At 44.2% G+C, this 23366-nt stretch overlaps 1 protein-coding gene across 10 annotated transcripts in view; it reads right to left on the bottom strand.

Moving 5' to 3' along the window:
* GAPVD1 (GTPase activating protein and VPS9 domains 1) overlaps nt 1-23366 on the bottom strand; it is a 106074-nt gene that overhangs the window by 68550 nt on the left and 14158 nt on the right. For all 10 annotated transcript variants that reach the window (XR_011382064.1, XR_011382065.1, XM_051836384.2 and 7 more), the window contains 2 exons: nt 3812-4028; nt 1020-1863 (listed from right to left, as the gene is read on the bottom strand). Coding sequence is in view for 8 of the 10 variants with exons in the window: in XM_051836384.2 (XP_051692344.2) it covers nt 1020-1863; nt 3812-3996 (1029 nt within the window). In the remaining 2 variants the exon portion in view is untranslated. The remainder of the gene's footprint in view (nt 1-1019; nt 1864-3811; nt 4029-23366) is intronic.

Raw genomic sequence — 23366 nt, 5'->3', positions numbered from 1 at the left:
ATAATAATGAAAAAAAGCTTATCTCTGAAGTCATCCAGAAGTAATATATTCTGAAAAACCTAACTGCTTCATCTAAGATTTTATTCTGGGAGATAAGATGAAGAGATTCTGCAAACTAATAATAAAACGAGGGGCCGTCGCTGTGGGGAAGTAGGTTAAGCCTCCACCTGCAGTGCCGACATTCCATATGGGCACTGGCTCTAGTCCCGGCTGCTCCTCCTTCAATTCAGCTCTCTGCTGATGGCCTGGGAAAGCAGTAGATGATGGCCCAAGTGTTTGGGCCTCTGCACCCACGTGGGAGACCTGGAAGAAGCTCCTGGCTCCTGGCTTTAGCCTGGCCTACCTCCGGCCATTGCAGCCATCTGGGGAGTGAACCAGCAAACGGAAAACCTTTCAGTCTCTCCCTCTCTCTGTAACTTTGCCTCTCAAATAAATAATTAAATAAACACTAAAATGACTTCAGATGATTACAAAAAACATGTAAAAATCCTCTTTATGAAACTCTTAGGTCTAGAAGAGTTTCACACTTTAGAACTCAAAGATTTTAGAAATGTAATTTAGTGCATTATCTAAGACAACATATACAGCACATAAGGTAGCCTCCCTTTGCAAAAAAAAAAAACAAAAAAACAAACAAACAAACAAAAAAAAAACTTTAGTCACAAAAACTACCTAACAACTAGAAATAACCTCATGTTAGTTCAGCTTAGGTTTTGCTACAAACTGAAATATAAATGTCATTCTCAGTTTTTCATTCTGCATTCTGAAATTATAGAAGAGGGATGGTGGACTTGTAGAAAATTTAATCAACTAGACATTCAAGTGTGTGAAAATTCCATTTAAAAACTAACACAAAATGTTTTAGGACTACATTTAAATTTTTCAATATGATTGCTTTTAAGTCCAAAGAAGCAACAGTCTGAAGAAAAGGAATGGTAAAAATACTCATGTGAGTACTGTCGTCGTATTTTCTGTTCCCATCCCCTAATGCCCAATCACTACGAATAGCAAAAGCATACCTGCATCAGGTTAAACCGTGCCACCTCATTAATTGGAGCATCAGAAATTATCCCATACTGTTCAGGGTTGACAACTGCAGGACAAATGAAGCAGGCCAACAAGAGATCAGTACACATTGCCCTGACCTCCCCAACTTCCAGTCTATCTACACAGGAAAGGGTTTTGTACATCTGTGACACGATCCACCTCAAACTGTGGGGAAAGCAGTATGTGTTCTGTTTGAGATAACCAATAAATTTGTTCACCAAAGCTACCAGTTTGGCCTCATTAGACTCCACCATCTCTTGAACCTTCTGCCTGTATCTATCTGAGCCTTTCTCCCCAAAGAGTTTCTCCTGTTGAGATGGGGAGAACCTCTCAATTAACTTGTTTGGATCAGTTTCCAAATGATCTTCATCTTCAACAAGCAGTTGCATGATTGGCTCATGTAAAGTAGCTGTGAGAAAAAGTTTGGCAGAAAAGAGTCCTTCAGAAAAAAGTTTAAATAAGATGCTGAAGGCACAAGTTCCTCTCCTCAAAAGGCGTCTGGGGTTGTCACTTTCTTTAAGTTCAAATTCAATCAAGTATCGCAAAACCTGAAGGAGGTAGCTTTCATCTTCTTGCATAATGCAGTTGCCATATAGGGAGGTAAAAACGGTGTAAATAACACTTTGTGTGTTCTCCTGATTAAGCTTCTCTCCAGCAACCAAAGAGGAGGCAATAAGACGAGGATTTTCCCTTAATCGACTCAAGAACTCTCCATAAGCAGTTTCCTGAAAACCCAACTGTTTATATCCATCAACAAACTGTGTATCCTCCAAAATCTTGGCATGTTGGCAACATTCAGCAGGGGAAGCTTCAGCACTGCAGAAAATGAGACAAGAAATAGTAATATTAATAACATGACACATAAACTATATATGAAACATGGAAATGTGTGTGAATTATAGGTCCAGCAAAGAGATCACTCTGAATTGCTAAAATCTTTTAGATCAACAGCATCTGAATGAATAGAGAAAGACAAAACTAAGAAGTACAAAGGAGTGAGGCTGGTGTTGTGGCAGAGCAGATTAAGCTATCACTTGGAATGATGGCATCCCATATCAGGGCGTTGGTTCGAGTCCTGGCTACTCTGCTTTCAATCCAGCATCCTGCTAATGTGTCTGGGAAGGCAGTGGAAAATAACCTAAACTTGGGACCCTGCCACCCATGTAAGGAGAACAGGATGGAGTTCCTGGCTCCAGGCTTCAGTCTGGCTCAAACCTGGCTACTTGAGAGTGAACCAGCAGACAGAAGCTCGCGCTCTCTCTCTCACCTACTTTCTCTGTCACTCTTGGAAATAAATAAATCTTTTTTTTAAATATTTTTTTTTATTTTTTATTTTTATTTATTTTTTTTTTTTTGACAGGCAGAGTGGACAGTGAGAGAGAGAGACAGAGAGAAAGGTCTTCCTTTGCCATTGGTTCACCCTCCAGTGGCTGCTGCGGCCGGTGCGCTGTGGCTGATGCACCGCGCTGATCCGATGGCAGGAGCCAGGAGCCAGGTGCTTTTCCTGGTCTCCCATGGGGTGCAGGGCCCAAGCACCTGGGCCATCCTCCACTGCACTCCCTGGCCACAGCAGAGGGCTGGCCTGGAAGAGGGGCAACCGGGACAGAATCCGGCGCCCCGACCGGGACTAGAACCCGGTGTGCCGGCGCCGCTAGGCGGAGGATTAGCCTAGTGAGCCGCGGCGCCGGCCAGAAATAAATAAATCTTTAAAAAAAAAAAAAAAAAAATCTGGGGGCCAGCGCCATGGCTCACTTGGTTAATCCTCTGCCTGCGGCGCCAGCATCCCATATGGGTGCTGGATTCTGTCCTGGTTGCTCCTCTTCCAGTCCAGCTCTCTGCTGTGGCCCAGGAGGGCAGTGGAGGATGGCCCAAGTGCTTGGGCTCCTGCATCCCCATGGGAGACCAGGAAGAAGCACCCAGCTCCTGGCTTCGGATCGGCGTAGCTCTGGCCATAGCGGCCATTTGAGGGGTGAACCAACGGAAGGAAGACCTTTCTCTCTGTCTCTCTCTCTCACTGTCTAACTCTATCTGTCAAATAAATAAAATCTAATTGGTATGGTAAAAATATTAATGGTTAAATTACAAATTTCTATAGTAGTACTTAAGTTAATAAATAAAATAGGTCTCAGTGTTGTGGCATAGCTGGTAAACCCACCACTTGCGACACCAGCATTCCATATGGGAACCAGTTCATGTCCCAGCTGCTCCACTTTCTATCCATCTCCCTGCCAGTGGCCTGGGAAAAGCAGTGGAAGATGGCCCAAGTATTTGGACCCCTGAGGCCACATGGGAAACTCAAATGAAGTTCCTGGCTCCCAGCTTGGGCCAGGCCCAGTCCTGGCTGTTGCAGCCTTCTAGGAGTGAACCACCGGATGGAAGAGCCTTCTCTCACTGTGTCTTCCCCTCTCTCTGTAATTCTTTCAAATAAATAAATCTTTAAAAAATAAACTCTAAATACAGTATAAGCAAAGATTCAATTTTAGTAATTTAAGCCATCTAACCCATTATGTACCATTGTCCTATACACAGGACACCTATGAAGACTTAAAATGAGCAATAAATAAACCACTTATAGTAACTCTGCAATAAATATGTCATTGAAACATTCACAGAGTTGAAAACTTGAAACTTACTGAGTTAAGCTATGCACTTTATTTGAGATAGATTCATTCATAGCAATTCACAAAAGACTTGAAAATCTTTACCTGTGAAATAAAGCTTTGAGTTTGAGAAATAAAGGTTAAAAAAAAAAGAAAATCTTTACCTAGTTATGATAAGCCGATCCAAATTAATTCTCTGTTGCTTTGCAATCCATGCTGTGCGATACAACTTCTCTGCCGTTTTAAGAACATCCGCATTGAGTCTCTGAATGAGCTGTTTCTCAGAGTTTACATATAAGCGCTCCTGCTTGAGGTGATGGGCCAGAGTATGAATATCTAGCTTCACCATCTTCAAATGTGGAAAGGTACAAAGGCTAATCACTACAAATAAAAGGACAAATTTTAAGAGGTTATATAATTTAAATTCTTTTCAAAAATCAGAATGGGTGAGAGAACACATGAAGAATTAATATAGTATCACTGCTAGCTCTAATTTTAAAATAATCTATGTACTTTGTATTACAGAAGCATAACCCATTCCATCTAGAAAAACTGGTAAATGCAGATAAGCAAAAAGAAAAAAAAAAGTTCCCAATAAGGCCACTGATGGGAGTTAGCCACTGTAAACACTGTAAGTTGAGTGTCTATTTATTAACCCTGGAGTTACCCTTGACTATGCCCATGCTCACTCACCACACAGACAATATATCCTGTTGATTCTATCTTCAAAATATATCTCAAATCTGACTACTTCTGCCCCCTCCATCACTAGCCCACCACAATCTCTTATCTGGAGGCCTGTGTAATTACCACTGCCCAACTGATGTCCCTGCTTTCTTTCTTGTATTCTAAAGTCTGTTCCTCTACATGCCATAGAATAAACCTTTAAACTTAAATTAGGGGGCTGGGGCTGTGGCACAGTGGGTAAAGTCGCCACCTGCAGTACCCGTATCCCATATGGGTGCTGGTTCAAGTCCTGGTGCTCCTCTTTTGATCCAGCTCTCTGCTATGTCCCGGGAAAGTAGTAGATGGAGCAAGTCCTTAGGCCCCTGCATCCACATGGAAGACCTAGAAGAAGCTCCTGGCTCCTGGCTTCAAATCAGCACTGCTCTGGCCATTGCGGCCAACTGGGGAGCATACCAGCAGATGGAAGACCTCTCTCTCTCTCTCTCTCTCTCTCTGCCTCTCCTTCTCTCTGTGTGTAATTCTTTCAAATAAATAAATAAATCTTTAAAAAAAAAAACTTAAATTAGGTGACTTTATTCTACTAGAAACTATCCAAAAGTTTTATTTTACACATAGGATGAAATGGGAAGTTTCTACAAGATCTACCCCAGCTACTTCTCCAACTTTATCTCCCACCATTCTACCGTGATTCTTGAAGTCCTGCCACAGCTGCCTCCTTGCTATCCCTTGAACAGGCCAAGCACAGCCCTCACCCATTCAGTCTCTGCAGTTGCTGATCTCCTAGCTGGAAGCCTATTCCTCCAGACAGCTGCAAAGCTTCATTCCATTCAGGTCACTCAGTTCAACTTTCTATTTAGAAAATTATTCTCTGGGGTCAGCACTGTGGCGTAGAGGGTAAAGCTGCCACCTGCAGTGCCGGCATCCCACCTGCTGGTTCAAGCCCCAGCTGCCCACTTCCAATCCAGCTCTCTGCTATGGCCTGGGAAAGCAGTAGAGCAGTAGAAGATGGTCAAGTCCTTGGGCCCCTGCACCCACATGGGAGACCCAAAAGAAACCCCTGGTTTCAGACAGGCACAGCTCTAGCCATTGCATTCATTTGGGGAGTGAACCTCTCTGTAGCTCTGCCTTTCAAATAAATAAATAAATAAGTAAATCTTTAAAAAAATATATCAAAATAACAAAAGGCCAGCGCTGCAGCTCACCAGGCTAATCCTCCGCCTGCAGCGCCAGCCCGGGGTTCTAGTCCCGGTAGGGGCACCAGATTCTATCCCAGTCACTCCTCTTCCAGTCCAGCTCTCTGCTGTGGCCCAGGAAGGCAGTGGAGGATGGCCCAAGTGCTTGGGCCCTGCACCCGCATGGGAGACCAGGAGAAGCACCTGGCTCCTGGCTTTGGATTGGCGCAGCGTGCCGGCCGTAGTGGCCATTTGGGTGGCGAACCAACGGAAGGAAGACCTTTCTGTCTCTCTAACTCTGCCTTCAAAAAATAAATAAATAAATAACAAAAAAAAATAACAACAACAACAAAAAAAGTGAAGCAGGGGCTGGCACTGTGGCGCAGTAGGTTAAAGCTGGCCTGCAGTGCTGGCATCCCATGTGGCTGCTCCACTTCCCATCCAGCTCTCTGCTGTGGCCTGGGAGAGCAGTGGAAGATGCCCAAGTGCTTGGGCCCTGCCCAAGGTGGGAGACCCAGAAGAAAGCTCCTAGCTCCTGGTTTCACATCAGCCCAGATCGGCCCAGCTCCAGCTGTTGTGGCCAACTGGGGAGTAACTCAGTAGATGAAGGCTCTCTGTCTCCTCTTCTCTCTGTAACTCTGCCTCTCAAATAAATGGAATAAAAAAAAAAAAAAAAGTGGTGCAGCAAGGATTTGAACCAGTGCTCACAGGAAATGCTAGCTTTGGAAGTGGTGGCTTAACCCACTGCACAACGCCGGCCCCCGAAATTATCTTTTTTTTTTTTTTACAGGCAGAGTGGACAGTGAGAGAGAGAGACAGAGAGAAAGGTCTTTCTTTTTGCCGTTGGTTCACCCTCCAATGGCCGCTGTGGCCGGCACACCGCACTGATCCGAAGCCAGGAGCCAGGTGCTTCTCCTGGTCTCCCATGGGGTGCAGGGCCCAAGCACTTGGGCCATCCCCCACTGCACTCCCTGGCCACAGCAGAGAGCTGGCCTGGAAGAGGGGCAACCGGGACAGAATCCGGCGCCCCGACCGGGACTAGAATCCGGTGTGCCGGTGCCGCTAGGCGGAGGATTAGCCTAGTGAGCTGCGGCGCCGGCCCCAAAATTATCTTTTAATTCCACTTTTGCAAGAACGTGTTAAAGTAAGCATGTTACAAGTATCTACTTGCATGTGAATCACGTTCTGGCAAAGACCAATGCTTGTCTGTTCTGTTTACTCATAGCTACTATTTCAGGGTATAGGAGAGGGCCTGGTTCACAACCAGAGCTGAACGAGTATTTGCCAAAGGAATGAAAGAAATAACTCTATATAGAATATAGATTCAGAAAGTACATATATTTTAAAACATTTTTTAACTTGTACCCTCAAAACCTAGAATGCCTGCCAGACCACAATATTTTATATCAACAACAAAAACAGGTGTGACATAGATAATAGAACATAGTGCTGTGTGTCTTGATACAGATAGTCATTAAATTAGAAATAAGTTCTCATTAAGAATTAAAATTACTATAGCAGCCAGAAATATATTTAAAGCCACGTTTATTTAAAGAAATAGGCTTTTAGGCCGGCGCTGCGGCTCAATAGGCTAATCCTCTGCCTGTGGCGCTAGCACACCGGGTTCTAGTCCCGGTTGGGGCACCGGATTCTGTCCCGGTTGCTCCTCTTCCAGTCCAGCTCTCTGCTATGGCCAGGGAGTGCAGTGGAGGATGGCCCAAGTGCTTGGGCCCTGCACCCCATGGGAGACCAGGATAAGCACCTGGCTCCTGCCATCGGATCAGCACGGTGCACTGGCCACAGCACACCGGCCGCAACGGCCATTGGAGGGTAAACGAACAGCAAAGGAAGACCTTTCTGTCTCTCTCTCTCACTGTCTAACTCTGCCTGTCAATAAAAAAAAAAAAAAAGAAAGAAAGAAAAAAGAAAAGAAATAGGCTTTTTAATTTAAATTTTTATGTCAAGTTTCTAAGTTTTTTTTTAATTTATGACTAGGAAATCTTCAGATATTACCATCTAACCTGAATTTACTTACTTTCAAAAAACACTTTCTTGCCATCAATAAAACTCCTCTTAAAAAAAAAAAAAACACACTTTCTTATACCTTACCAATTCCCCTGAACTGTGCAAAGCTGTTATTATTTTTTTTAAGATTTTATTTATTTATTTGAGAGGCAGAGTTAGAGAGAGAGAGGGAGAAAGTTCTTCCATCCACTGATTCACTCCCCAAATGGCCACAACAGCCAGAACTGAACCAGGCTGAAGCCAGGAGCTTCTTCCAGGTCTCCCACGCAGATGCAGGGGCCCAAGCACTTGGGCCATCTTCCACTGCTTTCCTAGGCTATTAGCAGAGAGCTGGATTGGAAGAGGAGCAGCTGGAACTCAAACTGGCACCCAAATGCAATGCAGCTGCCACGGACGGAGGCTTAGCCTACTACTTAGCCACAGTACCAGCCCCACAAAGCTATTATTTTAAATCTCCTGCAGTTGGGGCCCTAATATTGCTTTCCTCTGAAAAGCTAAAATGAAAATAAATAAATAAAAAATTAAAAAGTAATCATTATATCTCCTTCACAAGTTGATTTTCCTCTGAATCAGTCACAAAAGGATCTGTGTACATTAAAAAAAAAAAACTTGTATTCTTACTCACTACAGAAAAGGCAAATATTTTGTACACTTCCATGTGGGAATTCTGACATCCACTAGGGGGCTCTAAGTCCATAGGCTAAGAATAGAATCCTTATCCTGATGGATTTAATTGTGAGAAGTATTATTGTTATGAGAAGTATTATCATTAATGAAGACAGTATTGAAATGGTTGTTAAAAACCCATATGCTTCATTAACTAATTGTTGTCCTGAGCCTATAATGCATTTTCTCTGAGCCTCTTGGGTTTTTTTAATCCATAAAATATGAACAAAATATTTGCATTATTTTGTGCCTGACAGAATCAACTTGTTAGGCGCCAAGAATATAAAAAAGGACAGAACTTAGTATGTGCCCTCATGAACTTTCTAATCTAATAGAATTAGGCAGGCACGTAAGCAAAGGGCTACCCAAAAATATTATGGGTATCATACTAAAAGTGTGCACAATGTAATGTAGGGAGAAAAAGGGAATGATTGAGGAGGGAGAATCCTGAACCTACTTGAGAAAAGGAGGGGAAGGGGAGTTAGGGTGGAGAATTGGCCAGAAATAAAGATGATAGGTGTGGGTTACAATTCTGGACAGAGAGAGCCAACTAAGCAAAGGCTCACGTACGACACAAAGCATGTTTAGAGGTCTACGTGCAGCTTGCTACGATCTGTGTATGCATTAAGAGTGAAGAGTGAGGACTAGGGAGAGGGGAGAAAGTGTATCAGGGGACTTCAAAAAGTTCATGGAAAATGGAATTAATTAAAATACAAGTTTATTCTGGTGCAAAAATTTTTGAAATCTATGCATAGGATGCTGGTGTTGTGGCACAGTGGGCTAAACCGCTGCCTGCGATGCCAGCATCCCTTATGGGCACTGGTTCAAAACCTGGCTGTTCCACTTCTGATCCAGCACCCTGCTATTGCACCTGGGAAAGCATTGGAAGATGCGTCAAATGCCTGGGTCCCTACCACCCACATAGGAGACCTAGAGGAAACTCTGGGCTCCTGGTTTTGGCCTGGCACAGCCTCAACCATTGCAGCCATTTGGGGAGTGAACCATCAGATAGAAGATCTGTCTATGTGAGTCTCTCCCTCTCTCTCTGTAATTCTGCTTTTCAAATAAATAAAGCATTTTTATTTTTTTATAATTTATAAATTTAGTCATGCTAAATCACTTAAAAAGTTTTCCCATCACCTATAGGGCAAAGTCCAAGTTTCTTAACTGTAGGAGGGGTCTTCAGTAAAGGTTCTGACCCTGCTCCCTGCTGGTGCACCTGAGAAGGCAGCAAGACGGTCCAAGCCATAAAGCATTTTTATTTATTTGAGAGGCAGAGTTATAGATACAGAAAGGGAAAGACAGAGAGAGAAGTCTTCCATCCACTGGCTCATTCCCCAAATGGCTGCAATGGCTAGAATTGGGCCAATCCAAAGCTAGGAGCCAGAAGCTTCTTCCAAGTCTCCCATGTGGGTGCAGGTGTCCAAGCACATGGGCCATCTTCTGCTGCTTTCCCAGGTCATTAGCAGGGAGCTGGATCATAAGTGGACAGCTGAGTCTCAAAACAGTGCCTAAATGGGATACTGGTGCGAAGCCACAGCGCCGGTCCCAAAAATAAATCTAGAAAGACAAACAGACAGACAGACAGAAAGATCCATGCATAGTTTTTTCTTAATATGTATTTTCTACAAAATTTGCCTAAAAAGAAATTTATTTATTTGAAAGGTAGAGTGACACAGGGGGAGAAAGAAATCTTCCATTTGCTGGTTCATGCCCCAAAAGCCAGGGCTGGGCCAGAATGAAGCCAGGAGTGAGGAACTCCATCCAGGTCTCCCAATGGGTAGCAGGAGCCCAAACACTTGTGCAGTCTTCTGCTGCCTTCTCAGGTGCACCAGCAGGGAGCAGGATCAGAACCTTTACTGGAGACCCCTCCTACCATTAAGAAACTTGGACTTTGCCCTGTAGGTGATGGGAAAACTTTTTAAGTGATTTGGCATGACTAAATTTATATTTGACACCATGAACTCTTGAATAAGGAAAAGGATGGCAGGAAAGGGACAAGATCAAGAGACTAAGAAATTACTGATTGGCAAGAAACCTTGCAATGGGCAATGGAAAGAAAGAACAAATGTTCTGACTCCAGTGACAGGACAGGACAGGACAGGGCCCTGCAATCACATGGGAGACCCAGATGAAGCTCCTGGCTCCTGGTTTTGGCCGTTGCAGCCATTTGCAGAGTGAACCAGAGGATAAAAGACCTCTGTCTAGGCTGGCGCCACGGCTCACTAGACTAATCCTCCGCCTTGCGGCGCCAGCACATCAGGTTCTAGTCCCGGTTGCCCCTCTTCCAGGTCACCTCTCTGCTGTGGCCAGGGAGTACAGTGGAGGATGGCCCAGGTGCTTGGGCCCTGCACCCCATGGGAGACCAGGATAAGTACCTGGCTCCTGCCATCGGATCAGCGCGGTGCTGCACACCGGCCGCAGTGGCCATTGGAGGGTAAACCAACGGCAAAGGAAGACCTTTCTTTCTGTCTCTCTCTCTCTCACTGTCCACTCTGCCTGTCAAAAAAAAAAAAAAAAAAAAAAAAAAAGACCTCTGTCTGTCTCTCCTTCTCTCTTTGTAACTCTACCTTTCAAATAAAATACATCTAAAAAAAAAAAAAAAAAAGACCTCTGTCTGTCTCTCCTTCTCTCTTTGTAACTCTACCTTTCAAATAAAATACATCTAAAAAAAAAAAAAAAAAAAAGACCATTGGCACTGGGGCCAGCTCCTCATTCTTATTTTCAATTCATTCCCATGCTTATATTTATATCAGGCCCTATATTATCTACTTGTTCTCATTTCCAAGATTTGGCTCAATAAAACCTTCCTTCCTAATGATATAGTTTGCCCTTAGTGATAAATTCTAACTGAAATCTTGAGGCAGCTGGCACTGTGGTATAGCAGGTAAAGTTGCCACCTGCAGTGCAAGAATCCCATATGGATGCCAGTTAAGGCCCAGCTGCTCCACTTCCGATCCAGCTCTCTGTTGTGGCCTAGGAAAGCAGTAGAAAATGGTGCAAGTCCTTAGGCCCCTGCACTCGCATGGGAGATGTGGAAGAAGCTCCTGGCTCCTGGCTTCAGATCGGCGCAGCTCCAGCTGTTGCGGCCAATTTGGGAGTGAACCAGCAAATGGAAGACCTCTCTCTCTACCTCTCCTTCTTCTTTCTCTCTGTGTAACTCTGACTTTCAAATAAATAAATAAGTCTTAAAAAAAAAAAAAAAAAAAGAAATCTTGAGGCATTGGTTATCATTACCACTAATCTGGAACTGTTTTGTTTTTTTTTTTTTTTTTTTTTTTTGCTCCACTTCTGATCCAGCTCCCTTCTAATGTGGTACCTGACCTTTCTCTCTCTCTCTCTCTCTCTCTCTCTCTCTCTGTGTCTGTAACTCTACCTGCCAAATAAATAAATAGTATTTTAAAAAATTAACATTAGGTTTACCCAACAATAATAAACATAATTTTTCCTGAAATTTGCAAGCATGCTCCAAGTTAGACAATTTATTTTTGAAGTGATTAAAAACTTGACTTAGTTCAGTACCATTTTCTACGTCTACAAAAATAAGAGATTATATCCATGCATATTAAGGAAAAAGTTCAAGCTCTTCAACTAATGTTATTAACACTTATGACTGACAGGCCAGTGGGGAGATTTTAGTTGGTGTATCCTTCCATAATGAGGCACAGAGAAGGGTCCAGCAAACTATGGCTGTGAGCCAAATTTAGCCTGCTGCCTGTTTGTATCATTGGAACACAGCTATGATCATTTGTTTACCCACATACTGTCTATGATCACAGAACTAAATAGTTGCCAGAGTTCTCCCTAGGCCATAAGAGCCACACACCTTAAACAGTTTACTATCTGGCCTTTACAGTCAAAGTCTGCCAATTCTTGATAAGCAAGCATACCTACTCTAACCCACAACATGAAGAGGAAGCATATCCTGATAAGGTAAAATTTGTTACATAAAACACATTAAAAATTCCAAAGAGGAAACATCTATCACAGATGTTAACTAAAAGGACTCCTGGGCCAGCACTGTGGCACAGTAGGTTAAAGCCCCAGCCTACAGCACCAACATCGCATACAGCCGGTTTGAGTCCCAGCTGCTCTTCTTCAGATACAGCTTTGTTTATGGCCTGGGAAGGCAGTGGGGATGGCCCAACTCCTTGGGCCCCTACACTCGTGTAGGAGACCCAGAAGAAACTCCTGGCTCCTGGCTTTGGATCAGTTCAGCTCTGGCTGTTGCAGTCATTTGGGGAGTGAACCAGCAGAATATAAGACCCCTCTCTCTCTGGCTCTAACTCTCTCTGTAACTCTTTCAAATAAATAAAAAAAAATTTTTTTTAAATAAAAAAAAATTGGTCTTTAAAAAAAAAAAAGACTCCTGGGGCCAGCGCCGTGGCTCACTTGGTTAATCCTCTGCCTGCAGCGCCGGCATCCCATATGAGCACCGGGTTCTAGTCCCAGTTGCTCCTCTTCCAGTCCAGCTCTCTGCTGTGGCCCAGGAGGGCAGTGGAGGATGGCCCAAGTTCTTGGGCCCTGCATCCGCATGGGAGACCAGGAGAAGCACCTGGCTCCTGGCTTCGGAACGGCGTAGCTCCAGCTGTAGCGGCCATTTGTGGGGTGAACCAACGGAAGAAAGACCTTTCTCTCTCTCTCTCTGTCTATAACTCTACCTGTAAAATAAATTTTAAAAAATTAAATAATAAAATAAAGGACTACTATGACTCAAAAGGTTGCTGAAGCAAAAAAAAAAATTCAAAATTTTTATGGAATAAGAATCACTGAGCCGGCGCCGCGGCTCAACAGGCTATTCCTCTGCCTAGCGGCGCCGGCACACCAGATTCTAGTCCCGGTCGGGGTGCCGGATTCTGTCCCGGTTGCCCCTCTTCCAGGCCAGCTCTCTGCTGTGGCCAGGGAGTGCAGTGGAGGATGGCCCAGGTCCTTGGGCCCTGCACCCCATGGGAGACCAGGATAAGTACCTGGCTCCTGCCTTTGGATCATCGCAGTGCGCAGACCGCAGCGCGCCAGCTGTGGCAGCCATTGGAGGGTGAACCAACGGCAAAGGAAGACCTTTCTCTCTCTCTCTCCACTCTGCCTGTCAAAATAAATAAATAAATAAATAAAATTAAAATATATATATATATAGGCCGGCGCCGCGGCTCACTAGGCTAATCCTCCGCCTAGCGGCGCCGGCACACCGGGTTCTAGTCCCGGTTGGGGCACCGGATTCTGTCCCGGTTGCCCCTCTTCCAGGCCAGCCCTCTGCTGTGGCCAGGGAGTGCAGTGGAGGATGGCCCAGGTGCTTGGGCCCTGCACTCCATGGGAGACCAGGAAAAGCACCTGGCTCCTGGCTCCTGCCATCGGATCAGCGCGGTGCACCGGTCGCAGCGCGCCGGCCGCGCCGGCCATTGGAGGGTGAACCAACGGCAAAGGAAGACCTTTCTTTCTGTCTCTCTCTCTCACTGTCCACTCTGCCTGTCAAAAAAAAATATATATATATATATATATAAGTGAGGGAACTTGGCAGTGTCTATGGCAACACTGTACTACCTTCTTAATTTTTCTAAGTTTTATTTATTTACTTATTTATTTGAGAAGCAGAGTTATAGACAGAGAGAGGGAGAGACAGAGAGAAAGGTCTTCTATCTGATGGTTCACTCCCCAAATGGCCACAACGGCCGGATCTGAGCCAATCCAAACTCAGGAGCCAGGAGCTTCTTCCAGGTCTCCCACACAGATGCAGGGGCCCAAGCACTTGCGCCATCTTCTATTGCTTTCTCAGGCCATCAGCAGAGCGCTGGATCAGAAGTGGAGCTGCCGGGACTCGAACCAGCACCCATATGGGATTCCGGCACTGCAGGTGGCGGCTTTACCAGCTATGCCACAGCGCCAGCACCAAAAACATTTTGAAACTGTAATTTATCACAAACAACTACCATCTATAAAGGGACCAATCAGCATACAATGTTCCAGAACCCAAATAACATCTGGTAACACACTAAACAGTGTATAAACCATCACACTAAAAATACTTTTCTTTCAGTTCTCTGTGATCAGAAATGAAATACAGAAACTTCATGACATGAAATTTCCTTAGCTGAGGCTGAAGTTTTGGCACAACAGGTTAGGCTGCTGCCTATGATGCCAGCACCCTACACGGGTACCAATTCCAGTCCTGGCTACTCTATTTCCAATCCAGCTCCCTGCTAATGTGCTTGAGAAAACAGTGGAAGGTGCTTCTGTAAAAGTACTTGGGGGGCTGGAGCTGTGGCAAAGCAGGTAAAGTCATTGCCTGGGGCGCCGGCATCCCATATGGATGCCGCTTCTAGTCCCAGCTGCTCTACTTCCAATCCAGCTCTCTGCTATGGCCTGGGAAAGCAGTAGAAAATAACCCAAGCCCCCAGGCCCCTACACTCATGTGGGAGACCCAGAAGAAACTCCTGGCTTCAGATTGGCCCAGCTCCAGCCACTGCAGCCAATTGGGGAATGAACCAGTGGATGGAAGAACTTTCTGTCTGCCTCCTTTTTTGTGTAACTCTTTCAAATAAATAAAAAAAAAATAAATCTTTAAAAAAAAAAAAAAAGTTCTTGGACCCCTGAACCCACATGGGAGACCTGGATGAAGCTCCTGGCTCTGGCCTGGCTCTGCAACAGCCTTTGTAGCCATTTGGGGAGTGAACCAGCGGATGGAAGATCGATTTCTCTCTGTCATTCCCCATCTCTGTAACTCCATCTTTCAAAAAAAATTTTTTTTAATTTCCTTAGCTGTTTATATTCTGCACTAATTTCTGGTTAATTGAAGCAAGGCAGATATATTTCTTAGACAGAATTGTTTTTAGAAAAGCCAGTTTTTATATTAACTTTTACCATACAGTGAATCTATTTTTAAAACTGTTGCAGGGGGCCGGAGCTGTGGCACAGCAGGTTAACACCCTGGCCTAAAACACCGGCATTCCATATGGGTGTTGGTTCAAGACCCGGCTGCTCCACTTCCAATCCAGCTCTCTGCTGTGGCCTGGGAAAGCAGTAGAAGATGGCCCAAGTCCTTGAGCCCCTGCACCCACATGGGAGACCTGGAGTAAGCTCCTGGCTTTGGATCAGCGCAGCTCTGGCCATTGCGGCCATCTGGTGAGTGAATCAGCAGATGGAAGACCTCTCTGTCTCTACTTCCCTCTGTAACTCTTTCAAATAAATAAAAATAAATCAAAAAATAAGTAAATAAAATAAAAAATAAAAATAAACCGCCGCAGGTAGTAATGGTTGAGCTTGAGGAGAACAGTTTTATTTTAAAATTTATTTACTTATTTGAAAGGCAGAGTGAGAGAGAGAAGGAGAGAGAGAAAGAGCAAGAGAGAGAGAGAGATTTTCCATTTGCTGGTTACTTCCCAAATGGCTGCAACAGTCAGGTCTGGACCAGGGCAAAGCTCGGAGCTGGAACTCCATCCTGGTCTCCCATAGGAACGGCAGAAACCCAAGTACTTGGGCTCATACGCTGCATTCCCAGGAGCATTAGCAAAAGCTGGATTAGGAGTACAGTAGCTAGGACTCAAACTGGCACTCCAATTTGGGATGTCAGGATCACAAGTGGCAACTTAACCTGCTGTGCCACAACACCAGTCCCAGGAAAAGAATTTTAATTGACTGGTGGTAATAAAGTATATAGATGTTTAGTAAATAAAACCAGTAACACGGATGGTGCCACAGCTCACTAGGCTAATCCTCCGCCTGTGGTACCAGCACCCCAGGTTCTAGTCCCGGTTGGGGTGCTGGATTCTGTCCCGGTTGCTCCTCTTCCAGTCCAGCTCTCTGCTGTGGCCCGGGAAGGCAGTGGAGGATGGCCCAAGTGCTTGGGCCCTGCACCTGCATGGGAGACCAGGAGGAAGCACCTGGCTCCTGGCTTCAGATTGGCGCAGCGCCGGCCGTAGCGGCCATTGGGGGGTGAACCAACAGAAGGAAGACCTTTCTCTCTGTCTCTCTCTCTGTCTCTCTCTCACTGTCTAACTCTGCCTGTCCCCACCCCCCCCCAAAAAAAGCAGTAACAATTACACATTTCACGTTTCCATGTGCCAGACCCCAACTATTTATTTTCATGAACATTCTCATTCATCCTATGGAATATTCCTGAAAGATATTCTTTTTTTTTTTTTTTAAGATTTTTATTTTACTTGAAAGAGTGACAGAGAGAAGGAGAGACAGAAGAAATACCTTCTTCCATCCACTGGTTCATTACCCAAAAGGCCCTACACCAGAATTGGACCAACCGGAAGCCAGAAGCCTGGAACTCCAACCATGTAGTCAAAGTATTTGGGCCTCTCTCACTGCTTTCTCATTTACGTTAGCAGAGAGGCAGAAAAGAATCAGAGCAGCTGGGACTTAAACCAGTACTCTGATATGAGATGCTGGCATTGCAACCATAATGAGCTTAACTCATTATGCCACAACACAGGCCCCAGAAAAACATAAAGTATCCACATTTTACACCTGAGGAAACTGAAAAAATTAAGCAATCTGTCCCAAAGTCAAATCTGTAACTGGCAAAATGGAGACTATTATTTAGGTTATCTAGCTTTAGAACCCAGTTTTTAACCACTAAGCCACTCACCTGCCAACAATGAGGACTATAATTATGGCCTACAGCCAAGGTTGCTGTTTATAATCGCTCCACTCTTTCAACAACTCTTAATATGTAAGACAGTATATGGATAACTTCCCTTTCTTGGGAAACTTCCAAGACAAAAAACTGTTTAGCCAGACTTCAGGACTAAATAAATAATCTAAATTCACTCAAATTCCATGAAAGAAATAATATATGAAAGTTTTTTTTAAAGTACCCAACAATTAATCCAGAATGTTACTTGAAAAGCACACAGCAAGCCCTCATGTGAAGAATATTTCAATACTTACAGTACTAACAAAGTTCTTGGTACAGTACTCTAAAGTATACTATGAGCTCAAAACTAGCTATATAATTTCTAGTAATTTCCATAATCTTTCTGGAATCCAAATTTTTCAACAGAAAACAGGGAATTAGACAATATGTGGTGCAAGCCCATAATCGACACTGAGACAAACACTATGGACCCAGGCTCCCCAGCTGGCTGCAAAACTCTCGCAGCTGAGATTTTTCGGTGGGCATTTGAGCCTAGACAGTCACCAACGTTGTCAGAGTTGACTTGCACTCTTACAATGTCATCTGGTGCCTTCTAATCTGTGAACATAAGACGAAAACAGTTCTCCACTGGAAAAGGTTAGTACACACTGAAGATGATCATCTAGTTCACAGCCAACTCTTCCCATTCACTTGACATTCTCATCCGTCTCCTTCCTGTCCTCCTTGCTGCTGCTGACATTACTCACCACAGTCCATGAAATGCCATCAACCCCTCAGCCGTGAAGTCTCTCTTTTTACACCTCCTACTTCACCTCACTGTTTCTCTACTTCCTCCAAATCAGATGTTGCTGCCCTACTATATCCTAACATCACCTACATTTGCAAATGCTACCATTAGGCCTGGAAGGCCCCTATCCTCAATGAACTCAGACATACCCTTTAAAACCCAGCCCCCAAAGCTCTACCCTCTGTGAAGCTCTGGTGAAACTCCTGACAACAGAGTCCATTCCCTCTGCTCTTACGACACTAAATAACCCTAAATCGGGGCCGATGTGTGGCACAGTGGGTTAAGCCGCAGCCTGCAAACCAGCACCCCATATGAACACTGGCTTGATCCCAGCTGCCCCACTTCTGATCAGGCTACCTGCTAATGCACCTATGAAGGCAGCAGAAAATGGCCTGAGTACATGGGCCCTTGCTCCCCATGTGGGAGACATGGATGGAGCTCCAGACTCCTGGCCTTGGCCTGGCCTAGCCCCAGCCATTGGGATATGAACCAGCAGTTGGAAGACTGATCTCTCTCTTTTTTTTTTTTAATTTATTTTATTTATTTGAAAGAGAGTTACAGAGAGAGGCAGAGCCAGAGAGAGAGGTCTTCCGTCTGCTGGTTCACTCTCCAAGTGACTGCAACAGCCAAAACTGAGCTGATCCGAAGCTAGAACCCAGGAGCTTCTTCAGGTCTCCTATACAGGTGCAGGGGTCCAAGGATTTGGGCCATCTTCTACTGCTTTACCAGGCCATAGCAGAGAGCAGGATTGGAAGTGGAGCAGCCAGGACTCAAACCGGCACCCATATGGGTTGCCAGCACTGCATGTGGGATCTTGACCCACTATGCCACAGCGCCAGCCCTTCTCTCTCTCTCTCCCTCTCTCCTTCTCTCTGTAACTCCTCTGAAATAATTAAATAAATCTTAAAAAAAAAAAAAAAAAAAGACAGCATTTAAAAAATAAAATAAAAATTCTTAGGCATTAATAATATACTGAAATGAGTTCATTCTCATTGGATGGACAGGTGCCATAAGCTCTATTTAACACATTTCCTTTACACATTCATTCAACAATGTTATGAAGACCTACTTTGTGCTAAATACTGAGGAACAAGACAGGCAAGACATGGCCTTAAAGAGGTCACATTTTCCCAGGGATACATGACATTCTAATGACAATTCTGACTGGTTCTCACAGACCAGACTTCTATCACCCTGTATTTAGAATCCTTTGCCCACTCCTTTCATTAGTCAGTTAAATTCCACTTAGGACAGAACTCAGTTCAAACGGAGGAGTCTTTATAGGTCATTCTTGTACTCAGACACTTCCTCATTTGGGGTAACCTCCCTCTCTCATTGCATTTTACACTGTCTGCAACAAAATGCTGTTTCACAACTTGGCTCCAAGTTCCCTGAAGTAGGGTTAAAGACATCCTGGTATCCCCATTACTTAGCACAAAAGCGCCTAGTTGGATTTCTGGCTCCTCCCAGTTCCTGCTAATGCTCACCCTGGAGGGCAGTAAGTGACAGCTGAAGTATTCCAGGAGCTGCCACTGACAAAGGAGACCTGGACTGAATTATGGACTCCTGGCTTTGGCCTGGTCCATCCCCGACTGTTGGAGATATTCAGGGAGTGAACCAACAGATCGAAGATCTGTGTCTGCCTTTTTCTTTTTTTTTTCTTTTTTTTTTTTTTTTTTTTTTTTTTGACGGGCAGAGTGGACAGTGAGAGAGAGAGAGAAAGGTCTTCCTTTTGCCGTTGGTTCACCCTCCAATGGCTGCCGCGGCCGGCATACCGCGCTGATCTGATGGCAGGAGCCAGGTGCTTCTCCTGGTCTCCCATGGGGTACAGGGCCCAAGACTTGGGCCATCCTCCACTGCACTCCCGGGCCACAGCAGAGAGCTGGCCTGGAAGAGGGGCAACCGGGACAGAATCCGGCACCCAGACTGGGACTAGAAACCCGGTATGCCGGCGCCACAAGGTGGAGGATTAGCCTAGTGAGCCGCGGTGCTGGCCTGCCTTTCAAATAAAATGAAAAAAATAAAAAAATTTTTTTTTCTAAATGACTGAATGATGTAGCAATTTTAAGAGCAATAATAGGGGCTGGCGCTGTGGCACAGCACGTTAAGCTGCTGCCTGCAGTGCCAGTATCCCATATGGTTCTAGTCCCAGCTGCTTCACTTCCAGTCAAACGGCCAGCCAGCCAATGCGACTATCTGAGGAATGAACCAGTAGATAGAAGATTTGTCTCTACTTCCCTCTCTGTAACTCTACCTTCAAGTAAATAAATCTTTAAAAAAAAGCAACAATAAAGGCAATTCAACAATAAGTTATACACTAATAAGCAGAACTGTAATGGCATTCAAATTTTATGACTTTATTTCCCAGAGGAAATAAATGACACAAAAATATCCACCCAATTAGAAATGGGTATTAGAAACTTTCACAATTAGATAAACCTCCATTAATTTTATTAGTCTGAAATTAAATACCACCAAATCTAATCTCTTCCAATTCAATGATCTCTAATGACTACTCACTAAGATGTAAGTTTTGACATCAAGATAAACCAAACAACTAAGAAAAATCTAAAACCCTCACAACCTTCCGCAACCTTCTGAGCAGATGTCACCACCCACAGGCTTTGAGGAAGCTTTGGTCCCGTGGATAAACTTAGCTTCTTCCATAAATACAGCGGGTGTACAAAACAACCAAAGGGACAACAGGAAGGAACTCTGAGCCTCAGCTGTACTTCTGCTGAGCTGGAATACGGGTAAGGCTTGTTTCAGGACTCAAGGAAAGCAGGCTGTCATGTACATCTCATCCCATTTACCAGAACTGCACTTCATAAAAACTCCAAGTATTCATTATCAAACTTCAAACAGCATTACTGCCATCGACTCTGTCCTACCTAAAAAAAAAAAAACCCTCCTAGACTACAAAAAAAATTATCTAGGTAGTTACAAGAGCTTTTCAAAAAGAAATTAACCACTAAGATGCCTCTATAGAATTACGGAATTCATAAATTCAAGAAGTTTATATAATGCTTGAGAAAAAGACAAAAACCAATAAAAATTATCCTTACTATTACTATGATGCTTTGAAACAAATGGAACAGAAACTTACTCATAGAGAAGTTTTAAGAAGTCACCTTCTGGGGTAGGCATCATGGCGCAGTGGGTTTAAGCTGCTGCTTGGGATATCCACAGCCATTTTGGGGTGACCGGTTCAAGACCCACCTCTACCTTTTTTTTAAGGTTTTTTAAAATCTTGTTTTGCTTTTTTTTTTTAAAAAAAAAAAAAAGACATCTTTTTTTTAAGATTTTTATTTTTATTATTTCAAAGTCAGAGTTACACAGAGAGAGGAGAGGCAGAGACAGAGAGAAAGAGAGGTCCTCCATCTGCTGGTTCACTCCCCAACTGGCCGCAACAGCCTGAGCTACACCAATCCTAAGCAGGAGCCAGGAGCTGCCTCCAGGTCTCCCATGTGGGTGCAGAGGCCCAAGGACCTGAGCCATCCTCCACTGCTTTCCTAGGCCATAGCAAAGGGCTGGATCAGAAGTGAAGCAGCCGGGAATCAAACCGACGCCCACATGGGATGCTAGCACTGCAGGCGCTACACCTGTGCTACACCACAGCAAGGGCCTCAAAAATTGTTTTACTTTGCAAGATTTTGTTTATTTGAAATTACAGAAAGAGACAGAGAGACAGAAAGAGATCGTCCATCCACTGGTTTACTCCCCAAATGGCCTCAACAGCTTGGACTGGACCAGGCCAAATCCAGGAGCTTATAACTTCACCCAAGTCTCCCACATGGGTGATAGGGGTCCGAGTATTTTGGGCCATATTCTGCTGCACATTAGCAGGGAGCTAGATGAAAAGTGGAGCAGCCAGGAGTTGAACCACGTCCTTACGGGATGTAGCATTGCAGGTGGCAACTTAACCCACTGTGCCACAATGCCAGCCCCAGCCACCTCTATTCAGATCCAGCTTCCTGCTAATGTGCCTGGGAAGCAGCAGAAAATGATCAAAGTACGTGGGTTCCTTCTACCCATGTGGGAGATACAGATGGAATTCCTGGCTCCTGGCTTTGGCCTGGTCCAATTCTAGCTATTGGCATTTAGAGTGAACCAGCAGATGAAAGATCTCTTTCTCACCCTCTTTCTTGTCACTCTTCAAATAAATTAAAAATTCAAGTTGGCCCATTATAACCTTAAATGGTTAGATATTAAAAGGCACTGTGTTTCAGAAAAGGAGAGTCAAAGTTAGATTCCTTGGGTTCTACAAGAGACAGCAAAGATGAAATAGTTTCTGCAAAAATTTATTCTTTCTCAAGTTTTTCTGTACATAAATCTGCAAACATTCTGCAATTCTGTCTTAAGCACTTTTAGATTATTTTGTATTTTTGTAAGGTAGTTAAGAGTTATAAATTATGAAAGTAAAACCAAAGAAGAGATCAGAGTTCTGCATTAGAAAGCAAAAGGAGACAGTTCAGAGTGGCTGAGACTAGAGGAGGTTAGACTGTCCTAAAAAGTGGGGAAAAAAAAAATCCTATTTGGTCAAAATTAAAATGGCTTAGATATTATCTGACTCTGATCTTGACAAAAGGGAAAAAAGCTAATAAACACTGACTAATTTTTTGTCTTTTAAATTTTCCAATAGGAAAACCATGGTTTAATCCTTTCAAAGACTCACAGAAAATAATTATTAAGACAAAGTAGGAAAAGGAACTGAACACGTTTTTCGAGATGCTTCCCACCAGGCTCCTGCGTGGGTGTACAGGTATTAACACGGGGGCAAGACCAAGCAAGCATGTTACATTAACACAAGACATCATGCCTGTTTGTATAGTTGCAAGAACATACTTAAAGTCTTATATTTAAAAAACGGCTTAGGGGCCAGCAATGTGGCACAGTGCACTAAGCTTCCAGCCTCTGCCAGTGGCACCAGCATCCCAAATGGGCACCAGTTCAAGTCTCAGCTGCTCCACTTCTGATGCAGCTCTCTGCTATGGCCTGGGAAAGCCGCGGAAGATGATCTAAGTGCTTGGGCCCCTGCACCCACGTGGTTGACCCAGATGAAGCTCCTGGCTCTTGGCTTCAGATTGGCCCAGCTCCAATCATTGCACCCTTTTGGGGAGTGAAACAGCAGATGAAAGATATCTCTCTCTCTCTCTCTCTTTCTCTCTCTCTCTCTCTGCCTCTCTGTAACTCTGCCTTTCAAATAAGCAAATTAAAAAATTAATGAAGAAAAACTATGACTCTGAGAAAATAGTATCACTTTCCAGATTATTTATTAGTTACAAAGGAAAAAAGACCTTTACAATAGAAACTTTAAAATTTTTAAAAATTTATTTGAGACAGAGACACACATAGAAAGATCTTCCACCCACTGGTTCACTTCCCAAATGCCTGCAGCCAGGCTGAAGCCGGGAGCCCAAAACTCCATCTGGTCTCCCATGTGAGTGACAAGGACCCAACTAGTTGAGCATCTCCTGCTACCTTCCAGGGTGCACACAAGCAGGAAACTGGAAACAGAAACAGAGCCAGGACTCAAATCAGGCACTCTGGTAAGGGATACAGGCATCCCAAACAGTATCTTAACCACTGCACCAAATGCCTACCTGAAGTCTGTAACTTTTAAATATTATTTCCCAACCCTCTGAAAAACTGTAACCTTCCAGAAGTGTAGTACAATAAACACCCACACACCCTTTCCTTAAGTTAGCTGATTGTTAACATTTTGCCATGTTTACTTCACCAGACTGAACCACTTCCGAGTTAGGACTCTGCCCCGAAATATT

This window comes from Oryctolagus cuniculus, chromosome 1, assembly GCF_964237555.1.
Source record: "Oryctolagus cuniculus chromosome 1, mOryCun1.1, whole genome shotgun sequence".
Taxonomy (NCBI): domain Eukaryota; kingdom Metazoa; phylum Chordata; class Mammalia; order Lagomorpha; family Leporidae; genus Oryctolagus; species Oryctolagus cuniculus.
Note: the sequence above shows the minus strand (reverse complement) of the source record. Positions and strands in the feature narration are given on the sequence as shown.